This window comes from Nasonia vitripennis, assembly GCF_009193385.2.
Source record: "Nasonia vitripennis strain AsymCx chromosome 1 unlocalized genomic scaffold, Nvit_psr_1.1 chr1_random0004, whole genome shotgun sequence".
NCBI lineage: Eukaryota > Metazoa > Arthropoda > Insecta > Hymenoptera > Pteromalidae > Nasonia > Nasonia vitripennis.
This window is the reverse complement of record NW_022279590.1, coordinates 348,910-371,467: the sequence shown is the minus strand read 5'-3', so window position 1 is coordinate 371,467 and position 22,558 is coordinate 348,910. Positions and strand designations below refer to the sequence as shown.

General features: G+C 39.2%; 1 protein-coding gene across 38 annotated transcripts in view; it reads left to right on the top strand.

The window, feature by feature from the left end:
- LOC100113758 (AP-3 complex subunit mu-1) overlaps positions 1-22,558 on the top strand; it is an 835,720-nt gene that overhangs the window by 759,560 nt on the left and 53,602 nt on the right. For 35 of the 38 annotated variants that reach the window (XM_032601272.1, XM_031933577.2, XM_032601274.1 and 32 more), the window contains 2 exons: positions 16,800-16,958; positions 17,045-17,095. The exons of 1 other annotated variant lie outside the window; for it this stretch is intronic. In XM_032601272.1, the coding sequence (XP_032457163.1) occupies positions 16,800-16,958; positions 17,045-17,095 (210 nt within the window). Of the gene's footprint in view, positions 1-5,379; positions 6,297-7,995; positions 8,302-8,389; positions 8,669-8,748; positions 8,832-16,799; positions 16,959-17,044; positions 17,096-22,558 lie in introns of those variants that run through there. 2 more of the 38 variants (XR_004345113.1, XR_004228391.1) reach the window with 2 other exon arrangements.

The following is a 22,558-nucleotide window of genomic DNA, read 5'->3' as shown; positions in this document are numbered from 1 at the left end:
ATTCTCTCCTCCTATTATTGCGCCACAACCGGCTCCGAGTCCCAATTGTTCTCGCAATTTCAGGAAACCAAGGAGGATTGATACCACGGTCCACGGCTATAATCGTAGACGTCACGTTTCCCAGGATTTCCTCCAATGACGAGTTGTCGATCGCCATCTTGGTCGAGACGCGTCGGTTAGTGGGACGCCACCGCCATCTTGGACCACATAGAGTGCGAATGTCGCGGAGAAGTGCTGAATAAAGTGTTGAGGTGGTTGTTTCTTGGTATATCGAGGAGTCGCGTGTTATTAAAGGTTGTACTTTGAATTTAAAAATCGCGCTTTGAATCACGGACAGATTCGCGTATCCTTGAAAGTAAATCGCGTCTTGCCGACTAATAGTGCCATAAATTATGACGTAACATAGACCGCCGTTTTGCGAAAATGCGAAAAAATAAAGTAATTATGAACCGTGACGAATCTTTTACCCGTGGAAAACATTGTAATCTTATCGAATGCAACCAGGGGTTGAAAAATATTTTATGACATTTTGTACAGCATAAACAATATTGAGTGACGATTTATTCAACCATCCGCCACGCCAGGCATTCCTGTTCCTAAACCTACACGTTTGTCCCCCTCTATAGATGTAAGTGTCTGAAGGGGGTGGATCGGAGTAAAACTAGTGTAAACTGACGGTTTGCGTAGCGACAAGGTTCGCTATTAAATGTGCAACGTCACAATATTAATTTCTAATTCTAAAACATTAAAATTTATGACATCAGAGAAAAAAACGAGCTCTTCTATTTACCTAATAGGTAGCGAGAAAAAATAGAACTTCAAGTATAATAAATTATGTTATTACTATAAATGTTGAATTAAGTATGTCTGAGAAGGCCAAGGGTAGGCTGACGGGGGGGACAGAGAGGGACTAATGAGGAGTGGCGACGTAGGTGAGGGGAGGGGTGGAAGGGGCTTCAAGAGTTAAAAATATCATGTTTTTTGAAACGTTTTAACCTTATTTTAAGGATGGCGGGGGGCTAGAGGTGTTGAATCTCACCATAGTACAAAACAACTATATAATATAGGTATATATATATGTGTGTCTGTGTGCGTGTGTGTGTGTATATATATATATATATATATATATATATATATATATAAATACTGAATTTTTCCATGGCGAAAAATTTATTTAAAAAAAAAACGAAAACCATCACAAATTTTTGTGAATACTCATGATTTTTTGCATTTTTTCGTAAAAAATGTGATGTTCTGTAATTTATTGTGAATTGATGTGATTTATTAAAATAATTAAGATATTTTTTCACGAATTTTTAACATTAAATGACAAATATTGACAAAAAAATGACAAAAAAGCACAGCAGATAATTATTAATGTATCTGTATAAAATTCACGTTAAGACCTTCATGATCTTTTGTTGTGATAATTTATGACCTTTTGGAAGTTTTTGTAAATATTTGTAATTTTTTTGAGAATAAATCGTGAAATACATGTACAAACTCTGACAATAAATCACAATACAACATAGGTTATTTGCTACATTATTTAATATAAATGAATATTTTTCTTCAAATGAGAGTACCATAATCATTGAAAATACAAATAATTTGTCTATGAATTACTTACCTACATAGTCCACTATATTTTCCAGCATCACCAAATTTTAAAAAGCTTTTAAAGAGAAATGTACTTAAATTATACATTAAAAGAAACAATCTAATTATTATTTATTATCATAGAAGTTTTATTTTCTTTCTATAAGAATAATTTTTAAGATATGAATTACAATTTAATTTAGCACCTAATCAATGTTTTAAATATATTTTTGTGATTCCAATATTTGCGATAATATATACATTATATACGGAATAAAATATGCGATAAAGAAATCATATAGTACATATATGTCAAAAGCCAATGCATACAGTAGCGCACTTTTTACATATATTTACTATTTGATTTCTTTATAGCATATTTTTACGCGAAATTACAAAAATTTTTTTACGATTTATATATAAGCACCTCTATAACTATTTAATTCTTATTTTAGATGTTTACTATTTACAAAATTATTTATAGCTAAAATATTTATTAAAATTATCAAAGTTTGATAATAGTAAATACAGCATATTGAGTGAATCAAGGCCATGCCAATAATTCTTGTCAGTAACGGCTTTCGTATTCGTGTAGAATTAAAAAATATTAATTATTTTGTATAATTAACTTTTTTAGAGATCAAAGTAAATTTTGAGAATATTCGCACTAATAATTTTTTTGACATTGGTTGTATATTCAAAAAAATTATGAAATTAATTTTAACAATAAGTACTTGAATAATAACCATACCAATAACAATAGCTAGCATCAAAACCTCTAATCTAGTTTTTTTGAAAAGTCGACAGTACCCCAGGAACCAATATAAGAGCTAAACAAGGTGTATATCATAGAAGTTTTCATGCACCTATTCACAGATTTGATACTTCGATTTTTTAGCCAATTTCAAACGGCAATATCTTCAATTCTAGAGGGGCTAGAGAGTCCTCCAAAAAATCAAATTGAAGGTTTTGAAGTCTACTTTTACAATATATTATTTTGCTAACTTAATTTTGTTAAAACATAATTAGAATCTTCTTTGTATATTTTAAATCCTTTAACTCCCACTACTCCGTACAGATGTCGCGCTAACTCGCTTGTACATTCACTCACCACTTACTCGCTCACCTTTTTGTTCAACCTCTCGACCATAATGGTCGCCTGTATAAGTTCTAAATAAAGTTCCTCATTTATAACTAAGTTCTCTCGCTCATTTGCTCTGCTTAACAGGTTATGAGCCTGCGTATCACGCGAACAATCACAGCGCATAGTAATAGTGTAGCGAAACGTTCTCAACTAAAGAGAAAGCAGTGAAGTGCCAAACGTAACCTAAAAGTGCCGCTTCCTTTTCACACGCACTCGGACGCACGATATCAGCCTAGACCACCAAAATGTCAAACGGCTCGAGCATTACGCACTCAACGCGATTGGAATTGCTGACACGAAACAATTACGATACGTTGAAGATCCAAGCTGAGGCATTACTCGTGAAAAACGACACGTGGGCATACGTTTGCGGCGAACATCCCGCACCGACCATATCGGAGGGAACTTCTAAGAACGAGGACGAGAAAAAATACAAACAGTGGTTGGATGCCGATCGAAAGGCAAAAGCTGATCTTATCCTGAGCATAAGCCCGTCCGAGTTAAAACTAGTCAAAGGTTGCATAACAGCAAACGACGTATGGAAAAGGCTCGAGACGACTTTCGCTTCACAAGGACCTGCCCGAAAGGCCACCCTCTTAAAAGGCCTGATACATCATAAAATGAAGGAAAGCGACGACGTACACACACATGTCAATAACTTCTTCGACACAGTCGACAAATTACAGTCCATGGACATCGAAATCAACGGTGACTTGACGACGATCATGCTACTGTATAGCCTACCAAGCAGCTTTGAAAATTTTCGGTGCGCGATTGAATCTCGCGACAAATTGCCTAGCGCAGAAGACTTGAAAGTCAAAATCATCGAAGAGAGCAACGCTCGCAAAAACGAATTCCAAGAAGCAGATTCAACCATGTTTGGCTAAGCAAAATAATCGCAGCAAAAGACCAACCCCAGCGCCACCAAAAACGCCACGGAGAAACGCTAAACTAACTCGAGTGCCTCGAAGGGGAAAGTAAAATACAAATGTGGATTTTGCGGTATAAAGAGCCACAAGGAATCAAGCTGCTTCAAAAAGAGAGACCAAAATAAGCAGGACGCTGATTGTGATGCTGCAACAGCTCATTGTTTCTTCATCAAGCCAGAAAACGTCTCCGCAAATGATTTTTGGTGCATCGACAGCGGCTGCACTTCACATCTGTGTAGAAGCAAAGACGCATTCACAAACCACGTGGACAGTGATGGCTCTCTCAAGCTAGCAAGCAATGCCATGAAACATTGATATTTTCGCATTATTTGCTTAGAGAAATTATTTAGAGTGAGTTGAATTTATTTCTATCCTCTTAAGGGAGAATAACTAGTGTGTTGAAAGCAAGACGTTTTATATGTCGCGGTATATGTTAGGTACACGAGGGGTTATGATGATACGATTAGTGATACGAATAAAAAAAAAACGCGAATTGCGTCCATAGGCAGCCGACTTGGACGTGATATGATCACCATCAGCCGGACAGCGACAGCTGTCTTTTTGTACCTGTCAGTGGCAGGGTTATTATATTAGCACATATGCAGAGTATTCTCATGATGGGAATGACTCCCCGGATCAGTCTACAAGAGAGATCCCCGGGTGCGAAAAAAAAGAGTTAGTCAAAGCAAGTAACCAAAAAAAATTACTGTTAAAATTTACAACGGAGAAACCAGCGGTGAGGCGAGGCTGCAACTCAAATGGCTGGATCCGGGCTTTCTGCTGGACTCCTCCTCCACGTGGCTTCGTCGCACTAGGTAACGCAAGGAGAGATATAGTCAGCATAAAGGTTGGGAAGGAAGTCAGCGCTGCTGCGCTCATGCTGGTCAGCGGGGCTGCAAGCGAAACAGGAATGCTTGGAGAGGGGTATGCGCAGCGGACGAAATCTCGTTTTCGGCGTAGTTCGGTTGCGTCGGCCGCTCTCACGCGATCAATACTTGAATGGGATCCGTGTAGGCGCGCGCGCGCGCGAGAGAGAGAGAGAGAGAGAGAGAGAACGACGCACCCCCCTGTACCTGCGCTCCTTGGCTCCTGGGCTGGTAGCTCAGGGCCGTACCTGTATGGGCCTAAAACGTGGCGGTTGCAGCCACCACAGCAATAAAAGCCAGAGGCGACGTCAAGCTGACGACAGCAGACGACACATGCAAGTCAATAACACTGAAGACACACTATTCGTGCCGGATTTGCGCACCAACCTGATAGCTGTAGCCAAAATAGTTGATAACAACTACGAAGTGACATTCACGAAATCACGCGCCATTATTAAAAACTCACAAGGTCAGGTACAACTAACCGCAGACCGCATTGGCGACTTGTTTTATCTAAAGGATAAAACACACACCTCATATGCTGCAGCCATTTTGAGCAACTAAAATTTGCACTGGAAGTGCACTTGTCTATCGCTATGGACAATTACTGTAGATTTTTCAAGCTCGTGCGAATCACATCCTACTTGAAAGCCTGTATACCTCTGCTTTACTTAAATCAGGTATTCCAGATTCTGATTATCACATTATATTATATTTTAAAATTTTATCCTGGAATAAAATGAGTGATTAAATAGACTAATCTCAATGGTCTTAATATTTTGAGATAAAAGATTATTCAAATTGTTTCAATTTGTTGATTACAATAATAATGTTATTACAGGTTTTGAGAAGAATCACCTTTGGACATTCAAAATATAGGACTGCAAGAGGTGCGATAATTACAAGGATTGAAGCAATACAGGCAGTTCTAATCTGCTTAAGATGATCGACGAGTCCTTCCAGAGCATCGCCAATAACAACTTCGACATTATCAAGGAGATCAAGAAGATCAAGAACATCGGCAACATGCGGGCCATAGCCGGGGCGGCCAATTGGGAGCACCGCACCCTCGTGACGCACTGCAACTTCTCTAGAGTCGACCAACTGAAGCAGCTTTGGCATAACTCGCATGCAGCAGGCCCAGACCATGGCCACCAAGTGCAAGATCGTCCAGTCGGCAGGGGAGGTGCAAGGAGTCGCTGCGCACCCACGAGCGCATTTACGAGCGCAAGCGCCAAGCATACAGGTCGGTCTACCCCGAGACACAGCTCGCCTCCAACATCCTCGTGCAGGCGCTGATACGCGACTGCAAGTTCGCCTTGGACATGGCTATGCTCGAATAGCGCCACGAAAGCGAGAAGACCGCGATCGGCGCCACCCATCCGGACTGCATGCAGACTCGGCAGAATATGGCCCTCATGTACCTGCAGCAGGGCAAGTACCACACGGCGCTGCGCATCTACCGCGAGTGCCGCGACAAAACGGCCGCGGCTCTCGGCCGCAACAACCACAAGATCAAGAACTACGACAAGGCACCCGCGGCATCGCGGAGGAGATGCGTCGCATCGGCTACCTAAACAACACGGCGACAACTTGGAGAACCTTGTGCGCATTGCCATCAGAAACGAAGACGAGGAGGTGATCTGCTGGCTGCTGGCTTCTTCGCCGTAAACCGGGGCAACCCGCCGGTGGTCCGAGCTCTGCTCGACGCCAAGGCCAACGTCCACGTCTCGACCAACCAGGGCAACAGTTGTAAAGGTAATGGCAAATATTTTTTTAAATTCTATAATACTATAATACTAGCGATTCTAAATCGCTAAAATAAAATTCTAAAATCTATAATACTAGTGATTAAAACACAATATGAAACTTATGACCATGAAGGAAAAATGTTAAAATATAAAGCAGTATGATTATTTATGGTAATATTTTTTAATTTGTTAATAGACAAATAAATTAGTCTCTTTTTTAAATAGAACTTTTAAACATCAAAATTATTTCAATATTTGTTCATAAAATGCATGGTATATAGCACAAATATAGTAAATCCTTCTCATTTTCTTTATCTAACGTTATCTTCCTGTTATAAAATTTATATAATGGATACGTTTTACCAATGCACTTTTTGGTATCTATTAAAATACGTTGTGGTTATTCCTTGTATTCATATTTTATGAAACAATTTGTCTCATTTGGAAATACAGCTATTTCTCTCACATGTGAAATATTAATTGCTTTCCGGTTCTGGTCCATAGCCAATGTCCGGAAATTCAAAATATCGTTTGAAGAAAGCTGTCTGACATTGTAAAAGGGCTCTTCTTTCTTAGCTTTCAGCATTATGTCACACCATTGCTCTTGTGTGTACACTGACAAACTTTTGCATGAATTTTCGATTCTCGCGTGCGAATGATTTCGCGTGAAAATAGCGAATGACTGATCGAAAACTTACAATTTTGCTCAAAAGCATTAGTAAAACTAGAGAGACTATTTTCTGGATAAGGTATATCTACAGAATCTAATTGTTCGGATAATTTTTCTAAATCTGTGCTATCGAGAGACTGAAATGCTGCAAAATTAAAAAGAAATACATTATGCCTATCCAGAAAATGATGCATGTTCTTTAATTATAGATTATTCATGCTACTCTATAACAAAAAACTTACATTTTTCTGTTTTGAATAAAAATTCAGAATCTTCTGAATTAATCGTAGTATTTTCCACAGATATTATTGGATTATTGAAAAAAGCCGAGTAGAAATCTGAATCTCAAAAAAGGAATAGTTAATTATATAGTTACCTAGCACTCCGATAGATTCAGAAGGATATTTCTTACCATCCATTGTTCAAATCTTTGTGTGCTTGTGTCGAACAACAAAAGCATCTATTTTTCTCACTCGAAAAATAAAATTTGTATTTTCACTATGGGAAAATTTCACTTTCACTTTGATGTAAAACTACCTACAGCGGTCAGAGACAAAGACAAAGTAAATGTTGAATAAAGGTCACTGCTCAAGTGTGCCTTTATCTTTGTTATTTGAATGTATATTATATATACAAGATCATGGAAAATAACATGCGTGTTCATAATATGTGAAGTTGTAATTAAAGATTATATACACGTATACTCCTCAAAAATCTAAAGAATATATTCATGATAGCTATTAAATATATAAATTTTTCAAATTGTTTAATTTTATTTATTTTATAAAATACTTATGAAATGTATAGGGCATAAATTATGTCAAATTCAAAAAATTGCGCCGAACACCATCTACCAGAATATTTGTAAACGATTATTGTAGGTTATGTTTCTGACAGTGTAAATTGCATTATAGTTTTGCTGCATCGTCTGGCCAGTTTTTCTGCTTATGGATACAAATATCGATTTCAACATTCCTACATAAATTTCAATGAACAATAATTTTCTTTTAAATTTATTTGTTCATTTTTTCGTCAGGTTTGCTGTGTGAATGATTGTATCTAGTGCTCGCTGCCTCATTCCTATGGAAAATTGGGAAACATTGCATAACTTCAACATTGATTAACAAGTAAGGAAGAATTAGTAAGCCAAGATGAGTCGTTTCTTGGCCACTGGTTTGGACTCAGAGTCCAACACTTAAACTGAGAAGGATGTTTGGATAGGCTAGCCATCAAATCATTCCTGATAACAGTTTAGCGGTGCAAAAGAAAAAACGAATAGATATGAGGAGATCACGAATCTCATCAATTTAATCAGAAATTACAAGAAAATCAAAGATATGAGGTAAATTCTTAGCGGTATGTACATTTAATTGCTTCAGAATACAATCTATGTTATTACGATACTGAATTTAATATTCATTTATTTATAGCATTTGAGGACCTGATGTGAGCCTACCAAAAAGCTGCACCTGTTATCTCAAAGGAAGAAAGTGGACAAACTACACGTTCACATAAGTTGTTTAGTTGGGATTAAATATTTTATCAACGAAGTGTGGGAAGACAGACGAATGTAAGAGTATGTCAAAGAACAACTGTAAATCATCAACATCCCTGCGTCAAAAACTGAGGATATACTACAGAGTTTGAAGAAGAAATTGCCAAGCTCCGTTAAAATCCAGGCCAAGATGATAATAAAGAAGAAGAGAAGAGTACAAATTTCTACTCTAATCGTAATTATTTTACTTGCTTTTTTGAGCAAATGTACATTCATTGTGAAATTTCTTTTCAGCTGAGCAGTTAGAATCTGATGATGACGGTGACAATGAATTCAGGGAACAAGAATCCAGTGCACCAGATACTTATAAATTCAAGGTATTTAAACTAGGGGACGCGGATCTCTCTCTCTCTCTCTCTCTCTCTCTCTCTCTCTCTCTCTCGTGTAATAAATAATGCATCCGGCAGCGCGGCAACGGGAAATAAAAAAGAATTCACACGCCAACCAATTGATTGATTGATGCTGCAGCTTTTAATACCTGTCGGCCGAGCGAGTCTTTTTTTTATCTTGGTAATCTTGTAGCTGAAATTGTAGTAAAGACATTAAGAATGAAAAGCCAGTCGCAAGGGCGGTAGAAAAGTGAAAAGAAAGGGAAAAAGCTGCGGGCTTAACGAGTGTTTCATCGCGCGCTCTCTTTCGCTCTCACTCAGCCCGGCCTTTATAAAGCTCGCGAGCACCTCTCTTCCTGGGCGAACGGAGAGCGCGGGCTATTCATAGGATTTGAAATTTCCTCATTATTGCAAGGAGGACGTTAATCATTTCATCATCGACAATCTGCGTGCGTAATTCGCGTACACACGTGCCCGCGTTATGCCCTGCCAATGCAAATTCAATCACTTTGCCTCGGGACGATGCGCGCGAACTAGCCTGTAGCAGCAGCGGCGGCGCAGCGCCAGTGGTATTATAGCGGCTCTTTTCCACCATTCGTAAATAGCCCTCTGTGTGTTCTGCCGATAATCAGGCGCGGCCAGTGTATGCGACTCCCGTCAGCGGATGTTTATTAATATAATGTACATTGTACGAACGTGCCCAAGTGCGTATAAACAAACGGAGAAACTCACGCGCTACTTCCCGGTGCAGTATAGTCGGCTCAATAGTGGGAATTTAGCCGATGGCGGGTAGAATTATACACGAGCGCGCGCGCGGAGCGTTAATGCGCCCGCGAGCCTCGTGAAGCACCCTTGGCTCAATTAAGCTTTATCTGTAAGCTTGATCAAGTTTCACGTAAAACTTTAATCCATAAAATTTTATGGCAAATAATTGGTTTTTAAGCAGCCAAAAATCAATTTTGGGCTGTAAACTCGAGTTATAAGAATTTCATAATTCAATGTTAATTGGAAAAAGTTGTATTTTTCAAAGATCTACAACTATTCCGTTTAACTTTTTTTTTGTAGAATGCTTAGAATTTGAATTCAAGCCAAAAAACTATTTTTAGCAATTTTTGGAGGTGACCGCATTTTGCGTATATATGCTGGATATAGCCCAAAGTAAATTTGGCACCTTACTATTACAAAGGGAGTTTGCACACAAATTTTTAGCCCGAGTGATTAAGGTCTCTCAAAGATAATCGTGTAACACTACATTTTTTATTCAATAAACACGTAAAAATTAAACAATGTGCCCGCATTTTGAAAAAACGTAGACGATCGGGATAAAAAAAAATTAATTGTAAGGTTTGCGCGAGAGGAGACACCTCCTAAAATTTTAGCCCGATCGGTTAAAAATCGCGTGAGATATCGCATCTCACACATTTTTCGATGACAAAACTATAAGGCACTTTCGTGTCGTGGCCGTGCATAAAAAAATAGAATATTTATGAAAGGGACTACAAAAAATTACCTATCTCGCCAGTGACTTTGCTTGCGGGAAAAGGAATGACTGTGACGTATAATAATGATCAAAGGTCACCCCATTTATAGAACAAAAATTGTGTCCATTTTTTACGAAAATCGTTTGTTTTCGTGATACGATTAACACAAGTCAGGGGTGAAAAAAATGTTGTCCAAACATTTTATTCTCCTTTAGAATAATTGCTACCGAAAATTGAAATAATTTTCATCCAGCGATTTTTTTTTTACCTTTTCACCCACGCACGCCTATATCCACTCTTAAAATAAGGGATTATCGCAGCACGGTTTTCGAGTACGAAAGGACTCAAAAACCACTTGCGAATATTTTTTCACCGATTTTTTTGAATTATTTTAAAGCCTTGTTTTATAATTTTCACCCCCAACATAAGTGATGATAACCAAGTGGATGTAGCTGTAGCTCCCTGCAAAATTTACTTATCGCGCACCGTTCCAAAGTTTGATAAAATCACTTTTCAAGATTCTATCTCGTAAAAGAAACAATGAGATTGCCGGTTAAGAACAGCACGTAAACAAAGCCCCATTCCTTACGGCGCGTGTGAGCAGCCCCCCGCGCTTGAACATTATCAATTCCTGCCTAATCAAATACTTTAAAGTTGTCTGGGATGTCTACTTATTGACTCGCGCGTTAAATTGACTGGTTTTTGAACTAGCTCTGATATAGCTGCTTCTTGCTACTGGAAAAAGGAATCTGGTTGTTGGACGATTTTCTCGACTACCTGCTTTCTGACACGCTTTCTAGAGCAGCTGCTTTCTGGCTCGTTTTCTGGAGTGGCTGCTTTCCAAGACTTTTTCTGGAGTAGTTGCTTTCCGAAGCGATTTTCTGGAGTAGCTGCATTCTGAGACTTTGTCTGGACTAGCTGCTTCTCGTTCTCGACCGTCAAATATACTGGTGGTCGTCTACAATTGGGCACTCTTCTCATCATGGCAGCGTCACAGGCTCATGTGATATTACCCATCACCTGTTCCGCCTTGCTGTTCGCCGTCCCCGAGAGTTGCAATTCTTCCAGTGCCAGTAGGAATATCTCCTTATCATAATCCTTCGTTTTCCGACCGACTCAGTTGGCCCTTGTACTCGCGCTGGGTCTCTGCTCTGATTTTCTTACATCCATTATTATGGCCTGGTGATCACTATTTGTGTAGTGTTCACTCACGGTCCACTCGTCAATTGAGCCAATAAGGCAACTATGCCCCACTCTACGGCCTATGCGTTAGAATCGCCTGCGATATAATTATTGGCTTTCTTTCCGCAATATCCTGCACGAGTCGATCTAACTGCCGCTCGAACTGTTCGATCGGTGCGTTAGGCGAAGCATAGCAGCTGTATACGTGTATTCCTGCTATCTTTGCACGAACAAATCCTTCCTCGCTGTTCAACATTTTTTCCTGGAATGCCACGTTTCCACATGCCTAGATCGCTACTCTGCCAGTGTCGTCTGTTTCTCACGATGTCTCGTCCAGAGCCGTGTATGGTTCACATATAATGGCTACGTCGACCCCCGTCTCATGAACGTACTGGTTAAGTAAATCCCGTGCCGTCTCGCAGTGATTTAAATTTAACTGCACTATCTTCATTATCTTCGTTTCTTCAACTTCTCTACTACCGCTCGGTATACTGGACATGAGTAGCTACCAGCAGCATAGTAACTTTTTTTCTGTCGCCCCTCTTTCTTGGCAGAGAACGCAGCTCGGTTTGTTATTACAATCTCTTGCATTATGTCCTTCGACTCCACACTTGTAACAGTGGTTACTTCGATCTTGTGTTACTGTGCAGTTTTTGCCGATATGTCCAAATCCTAGACATTTATAGCAGCTAAGTAGACGTGCATTCCGCTTTATCTCTCGTATTCTGCATACTACCCAGCTTATCCTGATTTTCTGCTCTGCGATCATCTGCTGAGCCATTTTTGCTGGCATTTAAATGACCGCCGTCTGTATATCGCCATATGCCTTGCGCACAAACTTTACTGCCGTTTCCTTCACTGCATTTAAGCCGCTATCTTAAAACTACCTCCGTAGCACTTCCACGATGTCCTCCTTAATGGTTAGAGCATCAAGATCCTTTACTTCAAAGACCTCTACATCTTGTAGGGTTCTTACGGTGACATCCTTTTCTAGCAATTCTTACACTACGCTTGTCGAAGTTCCGTTGCCTTCCCTTCCGATTTGCGTTGGAGTTCCAAAAGTAAGTCACTAACCGCCGTTTTGCGTATCCTATTTACGCTATCCCCTAGCATCTTCAGTTTTAGGTCTGCTTTCATCTTTCGCAAGATATCAGCGTAGGTGTGTGTGTGTGTGTGTTTATGTACAATGGGCAGAGCAAGCTCTGCTGAAGTGGACCTCCGACACCGGATCCCCACAGGTACTATTATTAAACAATACTTCCGTGGGGCTCGTTAACTAGCCTTTTTTGGCTTCTCCTTTGAAGTTTGACGTTTTCATACATTTCCCATCCACCAAGGTGATTAAGGGTTCAGGATTAAACGCTTCTTCTTCATTATGCATCGTCCTGCCGTCTTCTTCATTCTGCATTATCCAGCTGTCTGCTTCCTGCAGCATGGTCTGGTCGTCTACTTAGAGCAGCATCGACCAGCCATCCTCTGTACAGACTCAACCCCGACACCTACGTTTTTCTGCATCGGGTAAGGGAGTCTAGGCTCAACTTAGTTGCCTACGTTCCTCAACATCGGTTTAAGAAGCATTTAGAGGTACTCAACTTTAGCTCCTTCGTTTCTCTGCATCGGGCAGGGAAGTGAAAGCTCAACTTTGTGACCTACGTTCCTCTGCATCAGTCCGAGGAGCGTTTTGTATCTATTACCTAGTGGCCTTCGTCTAGCAACAGTTTTACTCAGCTGTTTCGCCTTGTCCTTTCCTTCCATTCTCTTTGTCACTTCTCACCTTCTTGAGAATGGTCCTTACGTAGTTGTTTACTGCGCACCAGCCATCCTTCGACGCTAGCATAGCTGTCATCATTGACTCAGGGGTCACCCACGTCTGAAGGTAACGCTCGAGTTCTTCTCGTTCCATTTTGTATCGCGAACAGTTACAGAAGACATGATCCGCATCTTCGTTTGCTTACAGACATACTGGGCAATTTGGATTATCCTCTATCTTGAAGCGGTGTAGGTAGGCTTGAAAGTATCCATTTTCGCTCAAAAACTGCGTAAGGTAGTAATTCACTTCCTCGTGTCGTCTATTGGCCCAGCCAACAATACGTGGTATGAGGCGGTGCGTCCGACGCCCCTTTCCGCATGAAGTCCCATCGTCTTTGCCACTCATCTAGGGTTTGTTCCTTTGCGGATTTTCAAACTTCCTTTTGAGTATTGTCACCACGCCGGCTTTCTTCGTATATATTCTTTCGTTCTGTTGCTAGAAGGTAGGCGACATACTTAAAATAACGCACACTGCATCTTCTGATACTAAGCGACCCGCAATGTTCTTCTCCTATAAACTATTGACAGCGTTCGTGCATAGGACTTCACCAATATAGCGTCAACCCATGTTGGGGTACCGTATCACATAATTGATTTAGTTACACTGTTGAGGAGTAACCTTCGACCCTCCGTTGGCCCACCTTTAATTGGCATTAGTCGCGATAGTGCAGCACTGACTTTTGCTGCCTTATTACTCGCTCTCTCAATATGCTGCTTTAACGTTAGTCTGGCGTCTATGGTGATTCCCAGATACTTAATGGTCGGCTGAGAGTCTATTTCGTGTCCGTCTACTAACAGCGTTATTGTCTCTATTTTCTTCCTACTAAATATAAGGATAGCTTCCGTTTTATGGCTAGCAAGCTCAAGTTTAGTCTGCTTTAACCAATCGTAGATTATGCCTACTACCTCGTAGGCGATTTTCGTCACTTCTTCATTTTGTTTTGCAACTACCACTACTGCAATGTTATCTGCAAACCCTACAACCGTTGCACCTTCGAGTAGCTCTAGCCTGAGTACGCCATCGTACATGATGTTCCACAATAGTGGGCCGAGCACTGACCCTTGTGACCCTACGGTTACTTGATAGGTTTTCGTGCTGCTCTCTGTGTCATACAAAAGGGTTCTATCTTTCAGGTAGTCAGAAATAATCCTTCTTATATATGCGGATACCTCGGGTACCTCTTTTTTCAATAGTGCCTCCTGTATCTTGCCCTAGCTGGCTGAGTTAAACGCATTTTTAACATCCAGTGTAATAATAGCAAAGTACTTATTGGATCCTCCTTTCCATCTTTTTCCTTCTGTTGCAGTTCTAGCGGTATCAACTACTAAGCTTATGGCATCAAGAGTGGAGCGTTTTTTCCTGAAGCCGTATTGATGTTTCGCAAGTCCGCCTGGGTTTTCAATGACTTGGTCCATTCTAACGCCGATTATGCGCTCTAAGATCTTGCCCGGGGTGTCCAGCATGCAGGGTGGTCTGTATGAGGCAGCTTTCCTAGGTAACTTACCTCCTTTTGGAAATAGTACAAGGCGTTACTTCTTTCATATCTTGGGAAACGTCCCTTCTTCGAGACATGAATTGTACAGGTATACAAAGACATCGGGGCGTGCCTGTATAGCTCCTTTCAATGCAATGTTGGGTATGCCATACAGGGCTGGAGCCTTGTTGTTCCCGATTCTTTTGCAGCTAGTAATTCCTCTGTGGTGATTGCTGGAATCTCTCCTTTATTTTCTCTATTTCTATACTGCGGAGTAGTTGGGGCTTCCTTTGTTGTACCCATCTTCCGAGATCTAAGACTTAGGGTTGTCTGGGGTTTTCTCCCCTAAGTTCCCGGACGTTGGCATTGCTGTAAGTTATCATCTGCTATGCAGAGATTCTTATAGCTTGCTTTTATAATTCGGGCAAGATCTTTAAATTGTTTGTGGTCATTGTGCCTGTCCCTGACATAGTCCATCAATTCATCGATTCTGCTGCCAAGGCGGTCCAAGTGCGCATTTCTTTGCGTTATGCAAACGGCTTTCTTATCCCTGTCTGCATCAACCTCTATTTCCATATCACTTGCGTCTCTACATGCGGTAGGGGTCAGGTGACAAACCCCTGCGGCTCCTAAGTGAGTCCCCCCCCCCACCCCCAAACTCCATTCGGCCAGCGCTGACCACTGGGGCTTTCACCCGATTGGAATCGACGGCGGGACTGGGCTTTGTGGCTTGATTTACTTGGGGCAGTAATTTTATTAACTCACTATCCATGTTTGATTTATCTTCGGGATTTCTTTCCCTAGCCTGTTTGGTCTGCGAAGCATATTTTATTTCTGCTCCACCCTCCGGCTGATTGAGGAGACCTCGACGCGCCGATGAGCATTCCCCTATCCGCCACCCAGAGGACACGCTACATATGGGGTATCGGTACCCCGCGAGGTGTGTGTGTGTTCATTCGCGGTCGTGTTGATTGTATGAGACGTTAGCCGACTTTGGCTCTCACTAAAAAGATAAGCTCATAAATGCGACATTACTCTGATCTAGCTAACGTGCTTACATGCACCATGTGCGTATCGCACTTTTCTGCAAGAGAGAGAGGGAGTTGTTCTCTCTCTCTCTCTCTCTCTCTCTCTCTCTCTCTCTCTCTCTCTCTCTCTCTCTCTCTCCTTCTCTTACCCGTTCCTTATATGCTCTGTGGGCGGCACCTGTCACCTCGATTCCTGCCTCGGCACGCATGTGTATAGTTGCATGTACTTCTTCCGATTCATGCACGTGCACTATCATAACTTGATTCTTGAGTAAAATAACTTATCTGTACGTAAAGTGATTCTTATCATTTTTCATTACTATAATTTCTTTTAAAAAATACTCGGTTTGACAATCTAATTTATAACAATTTTAAAAATGTTTAAAAAAAATTAAATTTCAAATATTTTTCGAATCAAATTTTTGATTATGCTAATGTCTTTTCAGTAATTGAATTTTTTCAGGAAATTATTGGTGAAGTAACTCGATATTCATACAGAAAGTGGTTTTTATTATAGTTGATGATCGTTAATTTATATTTAAAAGTTCCATTTTGGTTCTCAAGTTAGAGCAGTTACAACAAATTTTAAAAACAAATTAAATTTGCAACATCTTAAAATAGATTAAAGTTAATAGCAGCCCAAACTTTTGATATGATTCCTGCATCTTTAATTTTTCATTGCAGTCTATGTTTTATTCGTAGAATTCTCAGGAAATAAATGAAATTTTATAATATGCAGGCAGCTATCGTAATCCTTTTTAGCGCTGTAGTTTTGCAATCTAGTTGCACTTTTTTGTTTGATTTGTATGTGATGTACGCTTGAGAGCATCGTTGCAGTCACGTAGACACCATATGCGGTGTTAAAAATTGCATGTTATGAAGTCGTATATAAAATTTGGATGACGTTTATATCAACATATATTTACTATGATTAAAACTAAAATGTACTATAAAACATAAAATTATTTTTATAATTTATAGGTAGAAAATGTACGTTTAGAAATACCGATGTCTAGAGTTGTTCTAAATTGTAACCTCATTCCAAATCAAGGAAAATATTCATTTGATTCAGTTAATAAGATTTTGCATTGGAACATTGGGAGAATTGATACTTCTAAACTGCCTAATTTACGAGGAACGGTATGGATATAATTTTGTTAATGATAATAATAATCCATATCGATAATTTAATTATTTTGAGATTAAGTTTTGTTTTCTTTATATAGGTTATGGTGCAATCATCGTCTATCTCATTAGAATCTAATCCAGCTATTAACGTGAGTAATGCTTTGAATAATACATTTTTGTTGTCTTACCTGCACTGAAAGCACCTCAGAATATAACCTACACGATTTGCTGGCAAGCAGCGTCCCCCAGATTTGCATGCAGCTGAGTCGCAAGTTTCGGACTTCAGCAGCCCAAAATCGCCTCGAAAGAGCAATACAGTGCGTGCATAGATAGGCACAACGTAGCGTGTTTTCGGGCAGCAGAAGCTTAAAATCTTTTGCATTGAGCCATACATCGTTTCGTGAAGTGGGGGCACTGATTCGCGCAGTGGTGTCTTGAGGTGTTTTCAGTATGCACTAAAAATATGCTATTAGGTCTACTAAAAGAGCACAAAGTCATTCTTTCAAGTTGTAGGTCAAGGAATCCAGGTATAAATTTTATCACAATATTCATAAATGTTTTAGAAAAAGCTTTTAATGTTTTTTCCGGCCCATCTAATAAGCGTAATGGTAGTCCTGCTTAATAAGGTAAATAAATGCCGGAGTCATGCACGTGTTACATAAGAAAAAAAAATTAATTGCTTGAAATAAAAAACGCTGTAAAAAGCCTTAAACATTTTTTATATATACCATAACGGAAGCAATAACATATAAGGACAACAATTACATTTTTTATTATTTCACTCACCTTAGACTTATTTGAGACTGAGGACTTCATGGGGGTCTATTTGAGGACTTCATGGAGCACTCTTTACTATAGATATGTTTTGAAAACTGCTCCCAATACTTCGTCATGTGGTTTTTTTAAACCAGTATAAAAATCTCTCTCTCCCTCTCTCTCTCTTTATTCCTTTATCATAATACACTATATTTGTTAGATGTACAACAAAATGTACAAAAATAAAGAGCAATTAATCTAATCTAATCTAATCTCTCGCTCTCTCTCTCTCTCTCTCTCTCTCTCTCTCTCTCTCTCTCTCTCTCTCTCTCTCTCTCTCTCTCTGAGTGAAATGTTGCTAAACGAAGGCTAATAAGTCGTAAATACGAAATGCTCCTTGAATCGATGCAGAGAAATGTAGGTCACAGGGTTGAGCTTTTACTTTCTTGCCCGATACAGAGGAACGTAGGTGCTTGAGTCGAGAATCTCTATGCGCTTCTCGGACCGATGCAGAGGAACGTATGTCACAGAGTTGAGCTCTCACTCTCCTGTCAGATGCAGGAGAACGTAGGAGCTAGGGTTGAGTACCTCTAAGTGCTCCACGGACTGATGCTGAGGAATGTAGGTAAGCTGAGTTGAGAGTCTCTCACTCGATGCAGACAAACGTAGATGTCGGGGTTGAGTCTGTCCAGAGGATGACCGGTGTGAAGTGGCAAAACCCGCAGAACGAATTTTCGCTTTTGTTTAACAGCCCCGAATCGGCGACACTATAATTTATGAAAACGTTTCCGAATCTCCTTGCGATCTCGGGTGAGGTCCCGTTAGATCTCCTCGAGTCGGGTTACTCGAGGATGATTGGAAAAAATACACTTAAATTCTATAAACTCACTATTAATTCTTTCTCTCTTGCGCGACAATACGCCTCTCCCGACTCTCCAACACTCGCTCTATCTCTCTCGCACACACACACACACACACACACACACACACACACTCGTTCTCTATCTCGCTCGCTCGACTCGACCCGTCCCGACGAAATCAAGGAAAACGCGATAATTTGCGCTTTTCTCTTAAGGGGGCTATTCTACGTCAATTGAGCTACAGTAGTTCGATTTAGCGTAAAAAAATAGATTAGAAAACATGTCCAGAAATAAATTAGATCTATTTTTTCTAAGCTTTGGAAATAAATTAATACATTTTTATCGAAAGTTTCCATGTTCGGGCACCTTTATTTAGGTTATGTAACAACATTTGAATATCGGGGCTATATATATATATATATATATATATATATATATATATATATATAATGGTTTATTCAGCCTTTTACATGGCCCAGAAATGGACTTGATTTTTACAAAAAATTTTTACAATCTTTTATTATACTCTCGCAATTACATAACCGTAGCAATACGGTATTTTTTATATTTCCATGCTCTCCCCTCTTTCTTCCCTCCTATCATTATGGTTTGCAATTACATTTATTACCTTTACATTTATTTTATCTTAACTTAATTTCGGCGTTACCTTATACATTTTTACACATTTATACATTTATATAATTATACATCTATACATATTTACATTTTTATCTTTTACATTTTACCTTTTACATTTTTTATATTTTACATCTTACATTTCACCATCTATTTTACAGTTTCTATATTTCTACATTTTTACATTTTTTACACATTTACCTTATTACATTTTTGCCTTTTTTACGCTTATACCCTTTTCCAATCTTACATTTTTTATTTTTACATTTTCATTCCTCCTATTTATTACAGCACTTTTACATTCTTATCTCTACTTTTGCGCTCTTTCTCTTTTTACAACTTATTTACGTTTTGTTTTTCTACCCTTTTGTAATTTTACCCTCTATCCTTCTTTCCCCATTTTGTGTCCTATGCCTGCCCTTGTCTCCGTCTCTCTTTTTCTATTTCTAATTCTAATTCTTTTACCCATTTTCCTACTTCTTCATTTCTTCTTCCCTCCCAGACCTCTTTCAGTTGCTCTAATCTTATTACTATATTTTTGTTTGTATCTGTTTCCCATTTCCTAATTATTTCACAGTTTTCGACTACGTGTTCCAATGTTTCTAGTTCTTTCCTACATAGCTTGCACTTTCCACGTTCCCACACCTAAGCCTAGCTATTTCCCTGATGTTTCTGTTCTCTTTCTTTAGGTACTCTGGTCTGCCTAGCGTTACTATCTCTTTGTATCTTGTATTATATCTTTTTATAATCTCTTCTCCTATATCTTTTTCTAATCCTTTCAAAATTTCCACCTCCACCATGCTAAGTCCTATATTGTTTAAATATTTTTCTTTTTTCATCATGTGCTCATCTTCTTTCCTGTTCTTTAATTTTTCTTCCCAGCATATCCTTATTAGTCTCCCGTTTTCTTGCTTTCTTATCCTATCTTCGTGCTTCAGTGCCCTTAGAGCCCATCTTCCCTTTAGCTTTGTTAACTTCGCTTCCTCCTGAATTAAGTACTTGGGCGTGCAAAAATCTAATCCTAAGCTCCATCTCCAATACAATATTAGAATGTTTTCCAATTCTAATTTTTCTTCCCATCCCCATATTTCTACTCCGTATTCCATTACACTTCTCACTAAATAATTGAATAGCATCTTTCTTACTTTTATATCATACTTGCAGGACCTTTCTCCTAATCCCCATACTTCCTTAACTGCCGCTAGGCCTTTCTTTTTCATCTCCTTTATATGATCTTTATAGTTGCCCTCCCTATTCAACGTGAATCCTAGATATTTGAATACTCTTACTTCTTCTATCCTATCTCTCTCCCATCTCCATACTTCTTTCCTTTCATTTGCTTTTATATTAAAAATCAGTATCTTTGTCTTTTCCGTGCTCAATATTAAGTCTCTCTCTTTTAAAAATCTTCTTAGAGTATCCATCATGTCTAGAATTGCTTCCCTATTCAGTGCTAGAAGTACGATGTCGTCTGCATAGTCTAGGTTCCATATCCTAACTCCATTCGTCTCTACTCCCCCTATATTCCTTTTCCTAAACTCTTTCTCTAACTCTCCTATATATAGGCAGAACAGAATTGGGCTCAACACGCAGCCTTGTCTTATCATAGTTCCGTCCAGAAATCTTCTGTAACTCCTCCTTCCGTTCTTACCCTCACCCTGGTTTCCTCATATATTCCCTTCAGTTGCTCTATTATATATTTACTTACTTCTATGTCTCCTAGAATATTCCATAGTTTTTTTCTGTTTACCGTGTCGAACGCCGCCTTCAAGTCTATGAATAACGCGTATAGTTTCTTTTTATTTCTTTTACTTTTCTTTATCAAATGGTCCAGTGTGAAAATGTTATCTATTGTCGATCTGTTTTCCCTGAACCCTGCTTGACTTTCTGACAATAACCCTTTTTCTTCTACTTCCTTTACTAGTCTTTTCCTTAGCACTTCTGCATAGATTTTATACGCCGTCGGCAACAATGTTATTCCTTTGTAATTGCTAGGTTCGTTTACGTTTCCTTTTTTATATATCTGTACTATGACCCCCGTTTTCCAGTCCTCTGGGATCTCCCCACCGTCCCATATTTTTCCTATTATTGCTACTAGCTTTTCCTTTATTTCCTGACTACCGTGTATCCATGCTTCATTTGGGATTTCATCCCATCCCGGCGCTTTCCTCCTCTTTATGCCTTTCCACGCTTGCAAAATTTCGTCTGCCGTAATACCTTCTCCCTCTTTTTTTTCTGCTATCATTTCCCTTTTTTCTCCTACCTTTTTTGTCCCAGATCCCTGTAGTAGTTTTTTAAAGTGTGTTTTCCATTGTTCTTCTGAGATTTCATTTTTAATCCCTTTCTTTGTTTTCTTTTTCCTAAATTTTCCTATGTAATCCCAAACCTGACTTTCCCTTTTTATGTTCTCTAATTCTTTCATTTGTTCTTCTTTCCAAATTTTTTCTCTTTCCCTGCATTTCCTTCTCCATTTTATTCTAGCTAGCCTATACTTTGCATTATTACTCTCCCCTTTTTTCCACTTCTTATACTCTTTCTTTGCTATCTTTTTCATTCTTGAGCAGTCCCTATTCCACCATCTCCTGTAGCCTAGTTTTCTTTCTTTTACCCTTCTTTCTTCTACAATCCACGCTTTCTTTATTATTTCCTTTGTGTCTTTCCATCTTGTTTCAATGCTATCTTCCTCCTTTTCTTCTATCTCTCTGCACAGCTCTTTTGTTTTTTCCTTGTATTTTTCCACCGCTTCTTCCTCCCATATCAATACTTTCCTTGTTTTTCCTTTTTCTTTTACTTCCTCTTTTGACTTTTGACCTTCATTCCTATATTCGAAAACTAGTGGTGCGTGGTCTGAATCTATGCTCTCCTGAATTTCAAACCTTGACTCCTCTTCCCAAACCTCCTCATTTACTATTATGTAGTCGATGACCGTTGCTCCCCTACCTCCTATAAAAGTGTATTCTCCTTCTTCGTCCCCTTCTTTATTTCCATTTAGAATTTTCCAACCTTTTTCTTCGCATAAATCCACTACTTTTTCCCATTCATTGCTACACTTTTTGTCTTTGCTTTTCCTATGTCTCGTTTCACCGTTTTCTATGTCTATGTAGCCCCCTTTTTCCCCTATTCTGATGTTAAAATCTCCTCCTATTATCACTTTCCCCTCTTCCTTTATTTCTATCTCTTCCAATTTTTTTATTATTTTATCCGTGTTCTTCTGGTTATATACTGACCAAATTTTTACTATCTCCTTTTGTTCCCTGATTTCTGTTTTAATTAAGCCTTCTGTTATTTCCTCCGCTATTACTATCTCCTCCTTGCTCCAGTTTCTCTTGATTCCTATAATAAAACCCCCTGCTGCTCTTC